The 13,501-nt window shown below is 40.5% G+C and overlaps 1 protein-coding gene across 2 annotated transcripts in view; it reads left to right on the top strand.

Moving 5' to 3' along the window:
* The window catches only part of stau2 (staufen double-stranded RNA binding protein 2), a 131,305-nt gene extending 129,405 nt beyond the window's left edge, over nucleotides 1–1,900 (top strand). For both annotated transcript variants that reach the window (XM_012964619.3, NM_001011376.2), the window contains 1 exon segment: nucleotides 745–1,900. In XM_012964619.3, the coding sequence (XP_012820073.2) occupies nucleotides 745–838 (94 nt within the window). In that variant the 3' untranslated portion in view covers nucleotides 839–1,900.
* Nucleotides 1,901–13,501: the final 11,601 nt, after the last annotated feature.

The following is a 13,501-nucleotide window of genomic DNA, read 5'->3' as shown; positions in this document are numbered from 1 at the left end:
TATGTACAGTATGTGGCCAGCATACACATACCGAAATCTTATGAAACTTCTATAACCTGCAGGGTCTTGAACTTTATGCTTTCTCTGCTAAACATGGAAAGCCAAATAGCACTGAAGTAGGCACCTTCCCTTGCCCAGTCAAGACCTTAGACGAAAGCTGTTACATTTGGGTCCCAAAATTGCAAAATATTTTCAAGCCGGGTGGGGGACACTTTTGATGCCTTGTTTCACCTTGCTGCCAGCCACTTGATAGGATCAGTCAGTATGGGAGACAGTTCTGGTTTAATAGCAGACACATTTCTAACCATTATGAAGAAACCTGCCTTTCATATACCAAGGCTTAATTAATGTCCACATCTGCAGTTTCCTTATAATGGACCAATGGTTTGTTTTTAGAGCAAACGATCAGATGAATTCACAAACATCAAATTTTCATCTCCTTGTTTAAAGAAGTGAGCTGCATAGGATGTAGTGATTCAGTGGGCAAATTACCCTGAAACCGAAAACTGACAAGTTAAGAGCTTGAGTAGATAGGGTTGCTATTTTATAAACAGCCATTCCATCAAAGTGGTCTCCCCATGATCTCACCATCATGCTATCTGAAGATAAATATTGTTGTTTCACTTCAAAATGTCACCCTCAGGGTTGACCTTTAACTCTTCCGTGCCATCGGCTAATAAACAATGTCTGGAGATGTGCAAACCCTGGACCCTAAAGGATCTCGTTCATATATTCATCTTTCAGACAAGCCAAGCTCCGTGGTGAGAAGGCAGACAATAAGCAGGCTAACTCAGGCACCATCGCTCAGGACTGCAAGGATTCAAAGGCCGTCGTCTAGGAGTTTCTCAGCATCCGAGGCCGCCACTGCATCCTTATAAACCTGTCAACACGCAATAGGGTGTACGTGTACAAGGAAACGAATCACTTATACCATTATACAGGTCTTATGTGAAGACAACACTCTCCTAAAGCAAGAGATAATAATAAATGGTACTGTTTATACAAAAAAGGGGGAAGATATTAACTTCGAGCACTTCCCTTGGAATTTGACACCACATTTTAATTTAATTGCCTAGAGGCAACAGAAATCTGATCTCCATAGTGCTTCAAGTTAGTATTTCTTAGACACCATGTTAAGAAGAGCAAAACTCAGCGTTATTAAACGACTAAACTCTTACAACCAGAATTAAATAACACCTTGGTTAGAGATTGCGTGTGTGTTCTATTTTACAGGTTTTCATTTGTTTGTTTTTAGTAAACGCTTCGATATTTTAAGACTTTAACCAATAACAGTGCTTAGTGCTTGTGAGTTGTAGTTGTTGTCTTCATATATAGTCACAGCTTACTGTTCATGAAGCAAAGTGCAAAACACATACATGGCATTTAGATAAAGTCCAGACTAACGATCAGATTCATTACAGACATTTTATTTAACCCTTTGGGGCGTCAGTAGTGCAGCAGGAGATTTCCGACACCCAAGGTTTTTTTTTTCGAGCCTGAGCTGATGTATGTAGCAACCAATCAGTGTACCCCAAGCTACCCAGTTTAGATTCCAGCCATGCCACTTCATGATCGTGTCTGAAGAAAGACCTTTTTTCTTTTCCCTGACCTCCACGCTTTGTGTGTGAAGCACATTTACACCCATTGTGTTGTACTGACTCGCACAGTTACATCAACTGAGTGTTTTTAATACCTGCATATTGTGCTGCCACATCAGCTAACCAAACAAAGAAAAGCATGTACTAGTGACAAGAGACAAAGTATTCCAAGTGTTAACATGTTTATAGGTGGATAGAGACCATGTTCTATTGTAAAAGGATTTGTGGCTGAACTCTGTACTATCATGTTTGGAACCAGTGTATGGCCAAATGCAGTAAAACCACATCAGTTCATGTGTAAACCGCAGTTGAGTTTTTCTTTACTTCCCTTCAGTAAACAGAGCTCAGAAATATACATCGTCCTCACATCTGCTGGTTATTTGGGAATCGTGATCAGGAACCCCCTCTGGTGGGTTTTTTTTTTCCTCCTGCTTGTCAGCTGCACTAACCCCTTTCAGATTTAACATGAGCACAGCCATTGTAATGAGATGAAATTGCAGATAGAGCTGAGTAATGGCTTCTTAATAAATCATGTCAGCTTTAAGCTCACAAGCAGCATGTTTTATGATGGAACTTGAATGCCAAGAAACATCAGCATAATTACACGCGTGCAAGACTCTGTAATAGAGACTGAAGTAAAGAATCCCGATGTAGTGTGGGAGAAGAACATCTTGATATAAATGGGTTAAAATATTCTTAGTATTTTATAGTACAGCTATGGGGTCTGTTATTTAGAGATTTTGGGACCTAGGGTTTTCCATAGTACCATGCCTTAATACTACTAAAACATTTACCCCCATATGTAATAAAAGACAATACATTTGCCCAGTAGCAGTAACCCATACAACCAATACGATGTTTGCTTTCAAACAGGTGACCAGTAAATTCTACCTGCTGACTGGCTGCTGTGGGTTACTGCTCCTGGGCAAACTCTGTGCCTGTTATTACATTACCCCTATAAACACTAAACACCCAATGGGGTTGTTTTGCCATTGTCCCAGATTTGTAGTAGCTAAACAGGCATCAGACTTTGTAGTACAGAGAACAAGTAAATCAGTCAAAAATAGTTGTTTAAAGAGGACACTACGGGAACTGGCTTGGCCATACTTATTTCAAAAGCAATTTAGTGGAATTACATTTTACCCACAGGTCCCAATGAAAAGGTGTTATTTGTTGCCTGCGGAAGAGGTGATTTCCCATGGGCGACAATGCACCCTGTATGCTCTCACCCATACATGGGACAATTCTGGGGATATCTCATAAGAGTCAATTGTATATTGTCCACTTACTCATCTGTGTGTCAGTGGCCCAAATAAGCAGATCCGAACACAGATGAGACACAAGTACAAGCCATGAGACACATGGCTTGTACTTGCTCTATGAAGAGGCAGCTGCAGAAGGATTGGCCAGTTCTCTTAAATGTGCATAAATGCTGTGTGGTCACTGCCAAATAAAATCTGGAATGTATGGCCACCTGTAGAACAATAGCACATTTGGCATTTTATATAAAAGCCATTGATTTGCATCATCACCTGCACCCAGTCATCAGTTGATCACAAATCAGCCCCTTGGTCTGATGTGGCTACAAATTGCCTTGGGCTAATGGAGAAAATTCTGAAAGACACTGTTACATCAGCTGCATCATTTCCTCCACTGTAGAAAACACAACTAGTCCAGAAAGCTTGCCACTTTGGAAACAATGAAGCCTATTTGTAGCCAACTCTAACTAGTACCTAGAGGTCTTCATTTGTGATGCCACACAATTTTGGGAAATGTTAACTGTAAGTTTTGATCTCAGTGGCTCTAGTGATGCTTATACCTTACACCTGAGGAATCTAGATTTTGCTGTTGCTGCAACAGAGAACTAAATCTGGATGAAGCTGAATACCGAACCGAATCCTGCATTCCGTGCATCCCTAGAATTAATGTCACTTGATTGTTGAGGTTCAACTGCACATTCAGATAATAATCACTGCTGAAAATAGCATTTGTCCGGCTGGTTATTCAAAGGAGAAACAACTTCTGCTGCTGTTTTGAAGGTCAGATGCTGAAAAGAGATAAACAAATACTGCATTTAATTGGAATTACATTTTCAAATAACTTTAAATCCATGTTTATTTAATGCATATTGGAAAGCTTCTTAGAATGACATTTTTTGTTATGGTTCCAAAAAAAGTTTTTAGGTGGTGGGTTCCTTTTAAGAGCCATGTTGCCAACAACTAGGGTTGCCTTTTTTTTTTTTCTTGTAACTACTATACCAGCCTTTGGGTCAGGGGGCAGGCCAGGGGCATCACATGAGGCAGGGAAATGAGAGGGGTGTCAGGGGAAATGGGCGAAGTATAGGTAGATCGGACCTTATAAGGGGTAATACATCAGAGATGATCCTTTAGATTGCACAATATACTCTGCTGGAATGAGATTATACCTCGTTCACATCAGTCACTGAGCCAGAGGCACTTGCGGTCCTAGGTCTCTTTCACATACACACTATTAGCCGGTTAACCTGCGTTGTATGTATTTGAAGTGTAAAAGAAAATCAGAGTCCCTAAAGGAAACCCACGCAAGCATGGGGAGAACATGTCATTATATACATGTTCTTTATTCATAGCATTGGAAGTTCACCCTACCTAGTAACATCTGTAGTAGAAACTGTCATTATTAGATTGACCAGGAAAAGTTTGTGTCCCAATCTTGCCAGCTAGGGGCAATTTTTACTTTATAGAGGGACAATTTCCTACTACTTGATGATTTATGTTCATAGCCTCTTGGCTTGGTAGAACCATTACCGTGTGAGAATAAAGTCTATGAATCTGCAGTTGCAAAGCTTATAATAAGGAGGTGCCAGAATAGAATTGCTGTGGTCGCCTAGGACTGAGATCAACACGAGGCATGAGAAAGCATAATGAGGAGGGGGAAGGATAGATTTTATGTGCCAGCTGGGAAGGGAGATTGATATGATGCAACTATTTCAGTGCAGTGACTGCTAGGGCTTTATTCCAACGTTCCTCCCTATATTAAATTTTAGCCTTTGCCAGGTATTTGCTGATAATGGCTTTCTCGTGTCTGTTTCCAGTTTCAGCTGAAAAGACATCTTTGTGTCAGGTGTGGAGCAATTCAGTTTATGTAAATACTTGAGTGATTTTCAAGAGATTATTAATTCACATTGGTTCATACCATGACAACGAAACTATTTGGTTATCAGGAGTCTGGGAGTTTTGTATATGTGTATCTATTTGTTCATGCAGGTTAGCATAGCTAATAGCACTCTGGTCCTAATCCTTCCCTGGTATATATACCCCCAGCAGAGAAAAGCTTGTATGTGTGTGCCTGGGATCAGGCTGTTAGCACACACACATTTCAGTGGAAAAATGCATACTTTAGTGTTTCTGCACTGAAATCCACTCTGAATTTGTGATAACAGGTTGATCCAATGACTGTTAGTCCACACACAGAAACAGCACATAAGGCAGTGGAGCTGCTTTTATTCACTGGTGCCAGTGGAGTAAATGGCCCAAGTAAGCTTTTTCTTTTGTATTGTTATTATTTATTATTATTATTATTATTAACATTTATTTATAAAGTGCCAACATATTCCACAGCGCTGTACAATAAGTGGGTTTCATACATTGGACATACAGAGTAACATATAAAGCAATCAATAACCAATACAAGAGGTGAAGAGAGCCCTGCCCAAAAGAGCTTACAATCTTCAAGGAGAAAGGGTTGAGACACAAGGTGTGGAAAAAAGGTATTGTTCCCATATTCATTTGTATAAAAGCCACCATGAAAGGGCCAGTCTGGAATTGCTGAGTGTCAAATCAATATTGTCCACAGCAGGTATTGTAAGTGGGGTAAGAAAGACTACAATATCTAGGTCTGCTATTACTGTTGCAAGGCATTGCCTCTTTACTTTTGCTGTATAAAGCCTGAAGATTCTGACAAATGCCAGAGGGGCAAAGACTGATACCACAGACAGTCACTAATTATTGGATCTGTGGGGGGCTGCTTGGTCCTTTGTATTTGAAATGCCAGGGCCTATTTTGAATCTGAGGCCAGCCTGGGTGATTCTTTGTATTTATATAGCACCAACACATTTTAAACAGTTTACAGTGATGAAATGTTTCTCACATCAGTTCTTGCCCCAGTGGAGCTTACAATCTAAGGTCCCTATCACATTCACACACAGTAGGGCTAATTTTATCAGGGGCCAATGAACCTGCCTGTATGTATTCGGAGAGTAGGAGTAGACTGGAGTACCTGGAGGAAACCCATGCAGACAAGGCGAGAAAGTACAAACTCCTTGCAGATACTGCCCTGGCTGGAATTGAACTCAGGACCCCAGTGCTGCAAGGCATATGAGGACCTTTGTGAGTCACCGGCTGTTGTAAAAGCAATTTAAATACAAAATGCATTCTCTGCTCCATATGGAACAGTTTTACAATATATACTGAAAACTTGCTACTGTTTGAAGACTGAAGCACACAGATATTGTTTGTAAGTATCCCAGCTTGAGTTCTGCTCTTGTCCCTACTAAAGTTAAACACATGAGTTTTCAATGAGTATATAATACAAACCAGTCCCATATAACATAGAGAATTAATTTGTTAATGATTAATTTTGCCTTTAGCAAAAAGAAATATGCGAGAAACATGTAGGGGTAAACCAATGTAAATTGCTTGACACAATTATGAACCTAAAAAAGATGTGTGGCGTGCAAATTACCTGGAATTGCCACTTATAGCATCAAGGCTGCATCTAAACCCATTCTGGTATATAACTAATGTGGGCTTGCCCATTCTGTCACGTTATAAGGCGTGTCCGGTTTGTGCTGAGCGTGCCTTCGCTATATGAAAGCCATTATTATCAGGATCTGAAGCCTGCAGGGAAGGTATCAGAGATGCCAACTCTCTCACAGCTAACTTGCCATTAAGATTGTGCCTGAACATATGAAGCAAATCTCAAAAAGAGTGATCTGTGGGATGTGGGATCATGAGAACAGCATTGTTTGTTTTCATAAGTGGAAATCAGAAAAAGCAACAACATAAATCAATACGTAAAATATGTAACGGTTTTCCTTAGCCTGGCACAAGATGGAGAGCCATAACAGAATTTATCATTTTAGATTCTCCTTCAGAGGCAGAGAGATTCTGCTTAACAAAGCAAGAGCTAGAGGGGATACAGATGCAGCCAAGATCCTTGTCACACTAGGTTTCTAACTGCTTATCCAGTTAACACAAGGGGAAAAAATACCAAAATTCACCACCAAGTAAGGTCCATGGCATTCTGGACTTCATGTAAAAGGCGTTTGATTCCCCCCTTATGTAGCAAATATTAGCTTTATCCATCCTCGAGCAAAAGGAAACCCTTTCCATAATCTGTCATCTATTTAGGGATCCTATACCTTGAACTTTGTTCATTCATTAGATCCTCTCCAGTCAATTGACCTAAATTGAAAATAAAAAAATACAAAATAAAATCAGCCTTCCTATTGAGCATCTGCTCAGTCAAAAGTGTCAGACATTACAGCATTGTTGTATCTCAAACCTTGGCTGATATTCCACCAGGACAAAGCTATTTGTAGGCAGTTCCTTCATCTCACAAAGTTGGTCATTTAGATATTAGTCAAGAGATTCTCTTTGTCCTAAAACCTCTCCGTCTGTATACGGTTTCACAATAAATTGACATCTCTACATATTAAGTTCTTCAGAGTTAATTATTATTTACCAGTTATAAAAATATTTGTGTGTTCATGTTGGGGCTATTGAGGGTAATGGGAGTCCTTAAAATTAGAAAGAAAGCTTTTGGGGAAATGTAAAATGGTTACGGTTGGATGTAATTAGCGAAACCCAATGAAAACGTTGGGCAGCCTGGAGACAGAGCAGAGCCCAGTAAGCTAGGGAAGGTCCAGGCAGGCAGCAAGAAACAGGGTGAGCATTGGGAAAACCATTAAGGGCAAGAGGGACAGATACTGTATTTCTGTTTTAATTACCAGACTACAGAATACATTTTCAAGACTAGGGGGCCTATTTATTATGCTGTGTAAAACAAAAAATTACATATTTTGCTATCCGAACACCAGATTTTATGCAAGTTCCGGCGGAAAAAAAAAACACATAAAAATTATACCGTTTTTTACACGGCGAAGCCTGGCAATGTGTGTTACTGTTTTTTTTACACAACATAATAAATAGGCCCCAAAGTGTATTGATTTGGCTTATGCTGAACATAGTTTTCTGAAAATTGTTGTTTTAAAGGGCAGGTTACCCCAATAAATACTGGTTTAATCTCTTCAATCAATCCTTTCATTCTTTATAGGATTATTAAAGGTCTGGAGTTAGGGAGGCATTGGCGTGTGCATCTGGCTCTGGCCTCTGTTCTCTGATTGGTGCAGATTCACACCAATGTTAGTAAATGAGGCAATGGAATATCAGATGTGCCTATGCATCTGCACCCGACCTTAGCATTGGCCAGCTCATGTCCAATAAGAACCCTAAGAATAAAATAAAGTGAGTTCACCAAGAAAAACAATTAAAGTATATGCAAACTTGCATTTCACTGTTTATGTTTCTTTGGTTCATATTATACCCTGTATGGAACGTATTATATGCTAAATGAGCAAAGGAACCTGTAAATTCCCTTTAATTAGTGGCAATGTATAAAACATTGGCAATAAAATGGATCATATTAAAGGGTTCAGTGACCAACTTTCAAACAAGTCCATTTGTGCCCTGCTCCGGCTGCCCTGGTCAACTGTTAGTGAAGTGATAGTTACATATGTCTAGGCAACAACAGGTCTGTCATGAAGTGATAGGTCCTACTAAATGTATCCATACATGCCCCATCCAGGTACCTTGGAGCTTCACAAGCTGGGCCTTTGTACGGCACTTGCTCATGGAAACCCAACATCACCATGTACAATGCCAAACATCAGCTGGAGTGGTAAAGGGGTTGCTGCCATTGGTTTCTGGAGCAGTGAATAAAGATGGCAGCTATAATGTAACATTTGGCAGCGAAGAAAGGAGATTTCATGATGAGTCTGACAAAAAGCAATATGGTATTATTGTTGCTTTGTAGTCTATGGGTAAAGGCAGCGAAAAACCAGACGCAGGCCAGGTCCTGGGCCCAGATGAAGTGCGCTGCCCAGAGGATACGGTTTTTGCCCAACTTTCTCTCTTAGTGGATCAAGGACAATCCATAAACAGTCTGTGCACAGGAGCAATCGACTGATGTTACATAATTCATATCTTCCCTCCATGTTTTGCTGATGGAACTGTTCGGAAGCCTCTCTCCATAGATAAATGTACATATAATGCAGAGTACGCTAGCTCCATTGTATTTCCGCCTTCATTCTTCATCTGGGGGGAAACCTAAGTGTTTCTATACTGATTAGAACATGCTTTAAAAAAAATGTAATAAAAATAAACTGAGAGGTGTCTTCTCCCCCGATGGTTGTTATTAAAATTTATGGAGGCGATAAAATCTATATCCTGAGAACATGTAGGAGTTTCCAGGGTTGGGGGGCAAGCTGTGCGTCCATACATCACTTCGGTATCAGGGCCGTGCATTCACTTCAGCACATGCACCTGGCTTAATGGGGGAGATGGATCCAATGCTTTAAAGAAAGCTATAAATCAGGAAAGAGAGATTTGCAGGAATCTCTCCACATTAACCCCTGTGTCTACCATTATATTCTAAGCTGCGCCTTGTGTCTCAATTGGTTAATGGTTTCATGAGCAGCTGAGAATCCGCCTGTGGAGCTTTGTGCCGCACTCAGGATATAGCTCATTTCAACAGCATATTATAAGCTGCATATTGCTGATATGTCACCTATCTAAAGCCAAGAAACACCTATCAATAATAGAAGGAATAAAACATTATAATAAACCCAAAATAAACAGAGGGATTGGGGGCAAACACCCTGTAGCATTATAGGGCTTACGGCTGCCAAGTACAGGTGTGGGACCTATTATCCAAAACACTCCTGGGTTTACTGGTTAAGGCAGGGGTCCTCAAACTTTTTGTTGGGGGGCCAGACTATGGTTAGTCCTCAAATTACGCTCCCTGGGCCCCCACTGCATCCTCACCCCCTGTTGCCTCAGCTTGTTCCTCGGCCCCAGCGCGTGATGCTAATGATGCTGGACGCGTCGGCCGGTGGGACACGGTGACATGATGTGATGGGGCCAAGGGCAACGCTGAGGCAGACAAGTAGTAGCCAGTGGGTGGGGATACAGCAGGGAGGGGGCCAGGTAAATGACCTTGGGGGCCCCGCGGGCTGTAGTTTGAGGACCCGTGGATAAGGGATCTCTAATTTGAATCTTCATACCTGAAGTCTACTAAAAATGATTTAAACAGTAAGTAAACCCAATAGGATTGTTTTATCTTTAATAAGGATTCATTATATCTTAGTTGGGATCAAGTACAAGGTACTGTTTTATTATTACAGAGAAAAAGGTAATCATTTTTAAATATTCCAATTATTTGATTATAATGAAGTCTATAGGATGGCAGATTTCCATATAATGGATCCTATACCTGTACAAACAAATTGGATAAAAGGATATATTAGCCAAATTTATAGCCAAAAGGAAACCATTCTGTGTTCATTCACTGTGTGTGTGTCTGATAGGGGAATATAAGGTCGGAGGAGATGGAACTGTGCCCTGGCGAGGGATCCCTGCCAACTCTCAGCTTCACCTGGACACAATACAGGCCGGTTAATGGCGAGTGTGGCACTGATGCATTAGGAAATGTACAGGCTTCAATTAAAGGTGTTTGAGGATAAATGATATAATCGATAACATAGCCATCAAGTAATAAGAAATCAATGAGAAACAAATAAATTAATGCTATAGGGTGTCCATCTGTGCCATTCATCATGCGCTTAATACTGCCAGGCATTCAGGAAATCAATTAATGGTATCAGGCAGTGATGCATTAGAAAACACACAGGCATCAATTCATTCTAAATGATATAATCAATCGGAAACATTTCGGTGTCATTGAGCAATAAATGCTTTGCCGAATAAAGTGTCCATTTATTGTGTATTCTAAATGGGATTATGTCACTCCTACGTGTGTGGAATTAGCTCGGGTTTGGGGGAATCACATTCATCTCTCTGCCTTTGTAAAGGTAAAAAGTCTCCCAATGGAACAGCACAGAGTTGTTTAAAGTCACTAAATGAGAAGGGTGATATGTAACATTAAGCAGCTCATTTGTTAAAAGCACATTCTGCTACAGGTATTGGATCTGTTATACAGAATGCTCGGGACCTGGGGTTTTCTGGATAAGGGATCATTCCATAATTTCCAATAAAGATTAACTTAGTTGGGATCAAGTACAAGGAACAGGTTTATTATTACAGAGAAAAAGGAATTTGTTTTTAAATGTTTGAATAAATTGATTAGATCAGAGCATATGGGGCTGATTCACTAAAGTGCGATAATGCTTATCACATGCTTTTTTGCGTTAAAAAGCACGCAATAATTATGTCCCGATTAATCAAAGCCATTTTGCATGTGTTAAAACGCACTCTCGCATGCGTTATTTAACTCGCATTGCGTTAATTCTCGCATGAAAATAATACACATGATTCACAAACACATATGAAGCGTTAAACGCGCTAAATATCACATTAGTTTGTGCGAATATTAACACCTACTTGGGGCAGGCGGTACTCAAAGAACATTGTGGTTCCTGAGCTTTTGGCAACACAACGTGGAGTTTGCAGTGGGATTTATTCAAGTCTGTGTTGGCCCTAGAGTAATGCAGCCGCCAGTTTGTAGGGAAATGGTAGTTTTCCAAAAGTAATGGTTACATGCGTAATATCGTGCGCTAATATAGCATGCGGCGAAATATATTGCGCACAGCGGGTAATAATGCACGCGGCGGGAATAAACGCAAGAAAAACGCTCATCGCGAGTTAAATAACGCAAAGAACATCGCGTCTTAATTATGACGCCTGTCCTTTTAGTGAATCGTGCGTTAAGTCACAAAAAAATAAGAAGTGATAACATATTTAAGGCATGCTATAAATAACGCTCTTTTTATTGCCCTTTAGTGAATCAGCCCTTATGCGTTCTCGTAATTCGGAACTTTCTGGATAATGGGTTTCCAGATTACAAATCTCATACCTGTATTAACATGGATGCTAAGACAGGGCTCATTTACAGCTGCAAGTGCTGTGTGCTAAGTGCTAACTATTCATGCAATTTGCTATATATTTTTACCCACAATGCAGCTATTTTTCTACAATTCAATAATTTCATTGCAGGCAAGTGCAGAGTTGCGTCCGCCACAGTTGTGCCTAATGGATTCAAATGAACACAAATCAGGTGCAAATTGCATGTAGCATTTCCAAAGAATGGTTGTGTAGCTTCCGGGGCATACTGTACCTTAAAAACAGCATCTGACTCTGACTCTCTGACCCACTGAAGTAACTTGCTATATTGAAATACCACCAGGTCCGGGGGAGCAGCGGTTCCAGGGTTCCCTGTTGTCAGTAGGACTAGTTGTGCAGCTTTTATCACTTTTTGTCAGGATGGGTGCAGTTTACTCAAGTGCATCACTATGGGCTCTCCCGTCCATCAGTTTTGGAGCAGGTGAGTTCCAAGATCACCCACAGTGTGAAATTGTATTTTGCAGCTTTATTTGCAATGCACCTTTCTAGTAGACATTAATTAAGCATTTTACTTTTTCACAATGCCCTGTGCTCCTAGGATTGTCCTTCTTTACAGGTGCAAGGCATGGTGGGAATTGAGACTTTGGCAGGGGGAAGCCGACTACTGCATATTGTAATGGTACCTGTAGTCCGGCCCAGCAAGGAAAGGGTCAGATACTATTTTCAGCAGTAATTCAATTTACAAATGACACTGAAAATGTAAAGCTGCTTAGAATTATATTGTCATTAGGTAAATTGCTTTACTTGGGATTTTGTTTATTTCTTTTAGGAATATTTGCTACCGACCTCCCCAAAGAGGAAAGAAACGTAGGTGCCTGTAACTATCTGGTTTCTCTTTGGAGATGAGTTGTTCCTTTTTGCGTCCCATTTAATCACTTACATGTAATGAATGAACTGACAGAAGGTCTGACTGCCATGAACATATATATAAACAACTGTCACAATGAATAGAGCAGCTGTAGTTCATTTAAGTGGGAGAGCCCAGTAGGCACAGGCTATTGGCCACATTATTGCAGTGCTTGTATCCTTATCATGGAAGTTGCTGATGGATACACTGATCCTTCAATAGAGATCAATTAGGAAAAACTACTATTCCCACTCACTTGTACTTAGTGTGGGTGATTTCAGCTCACTGCAACCCATATCTTTTCCTATTGGGTGAAGCTCAATAACAGTGAGGAGAATGTCTACATATGGGGACCCAGCTGTCCTTTAAATCTTTTCAGCGATCCAGGACTGTGGGAATTGCAGCCATTCAGTTTGAACCAAACCATTCTCTTGGGTAAACAGACGTATTGCTTGACGTTTTAACTGCTGTTCCCCATGATCATTGTTAAAGGGTCAACATGTGTAATGGCAAGAAACTCATGGATCTTCTCCACCCTCTGGTGTTCCATAGAGACATGTGTAAAAATGATAGTGTGCAGACACATCACATCTCATTAGACTTTTTTTATGTGAACCTAATTTTATGGGTATATGTTGCCTTTACTAGTTATCGGCTCTCCACTCGCCGCTCTGATAATAGCACCCTCTTTTTTGCTGTCTAAAGATCAGCCCAAATGGCTCAAATGCCTGTAGGTGCCTATGCCTCAACCTAGTGTTTCTATTGTGCAGGATCTCTCTAGGTGTCTTACAGACTTGTTTTATGGCATTGGGACTGCTGCCCAAGTGGAACAAGTCACTAGGCAACTGTTTATATCGATGTCTCATTTTACTCTCAGC

This window comes from Xenopus tropicalis, chromosome 6 (assembly GCF_000004195.4).
Source record: "Xenopus tropicalis strain Nigerian chromosome 6, UCB_Xtro_10.0, whole genome shotgun sequence".
NCBI classification, from domain to species: Eukaryota; Metazoa; Chordata; class Amphibia; order Anura; family Pipidae; genus Xenopus; species Xenopus tropicalis.
This window is presented reverse-complemented; position numbering and strand designations above follow the sequence as displayed.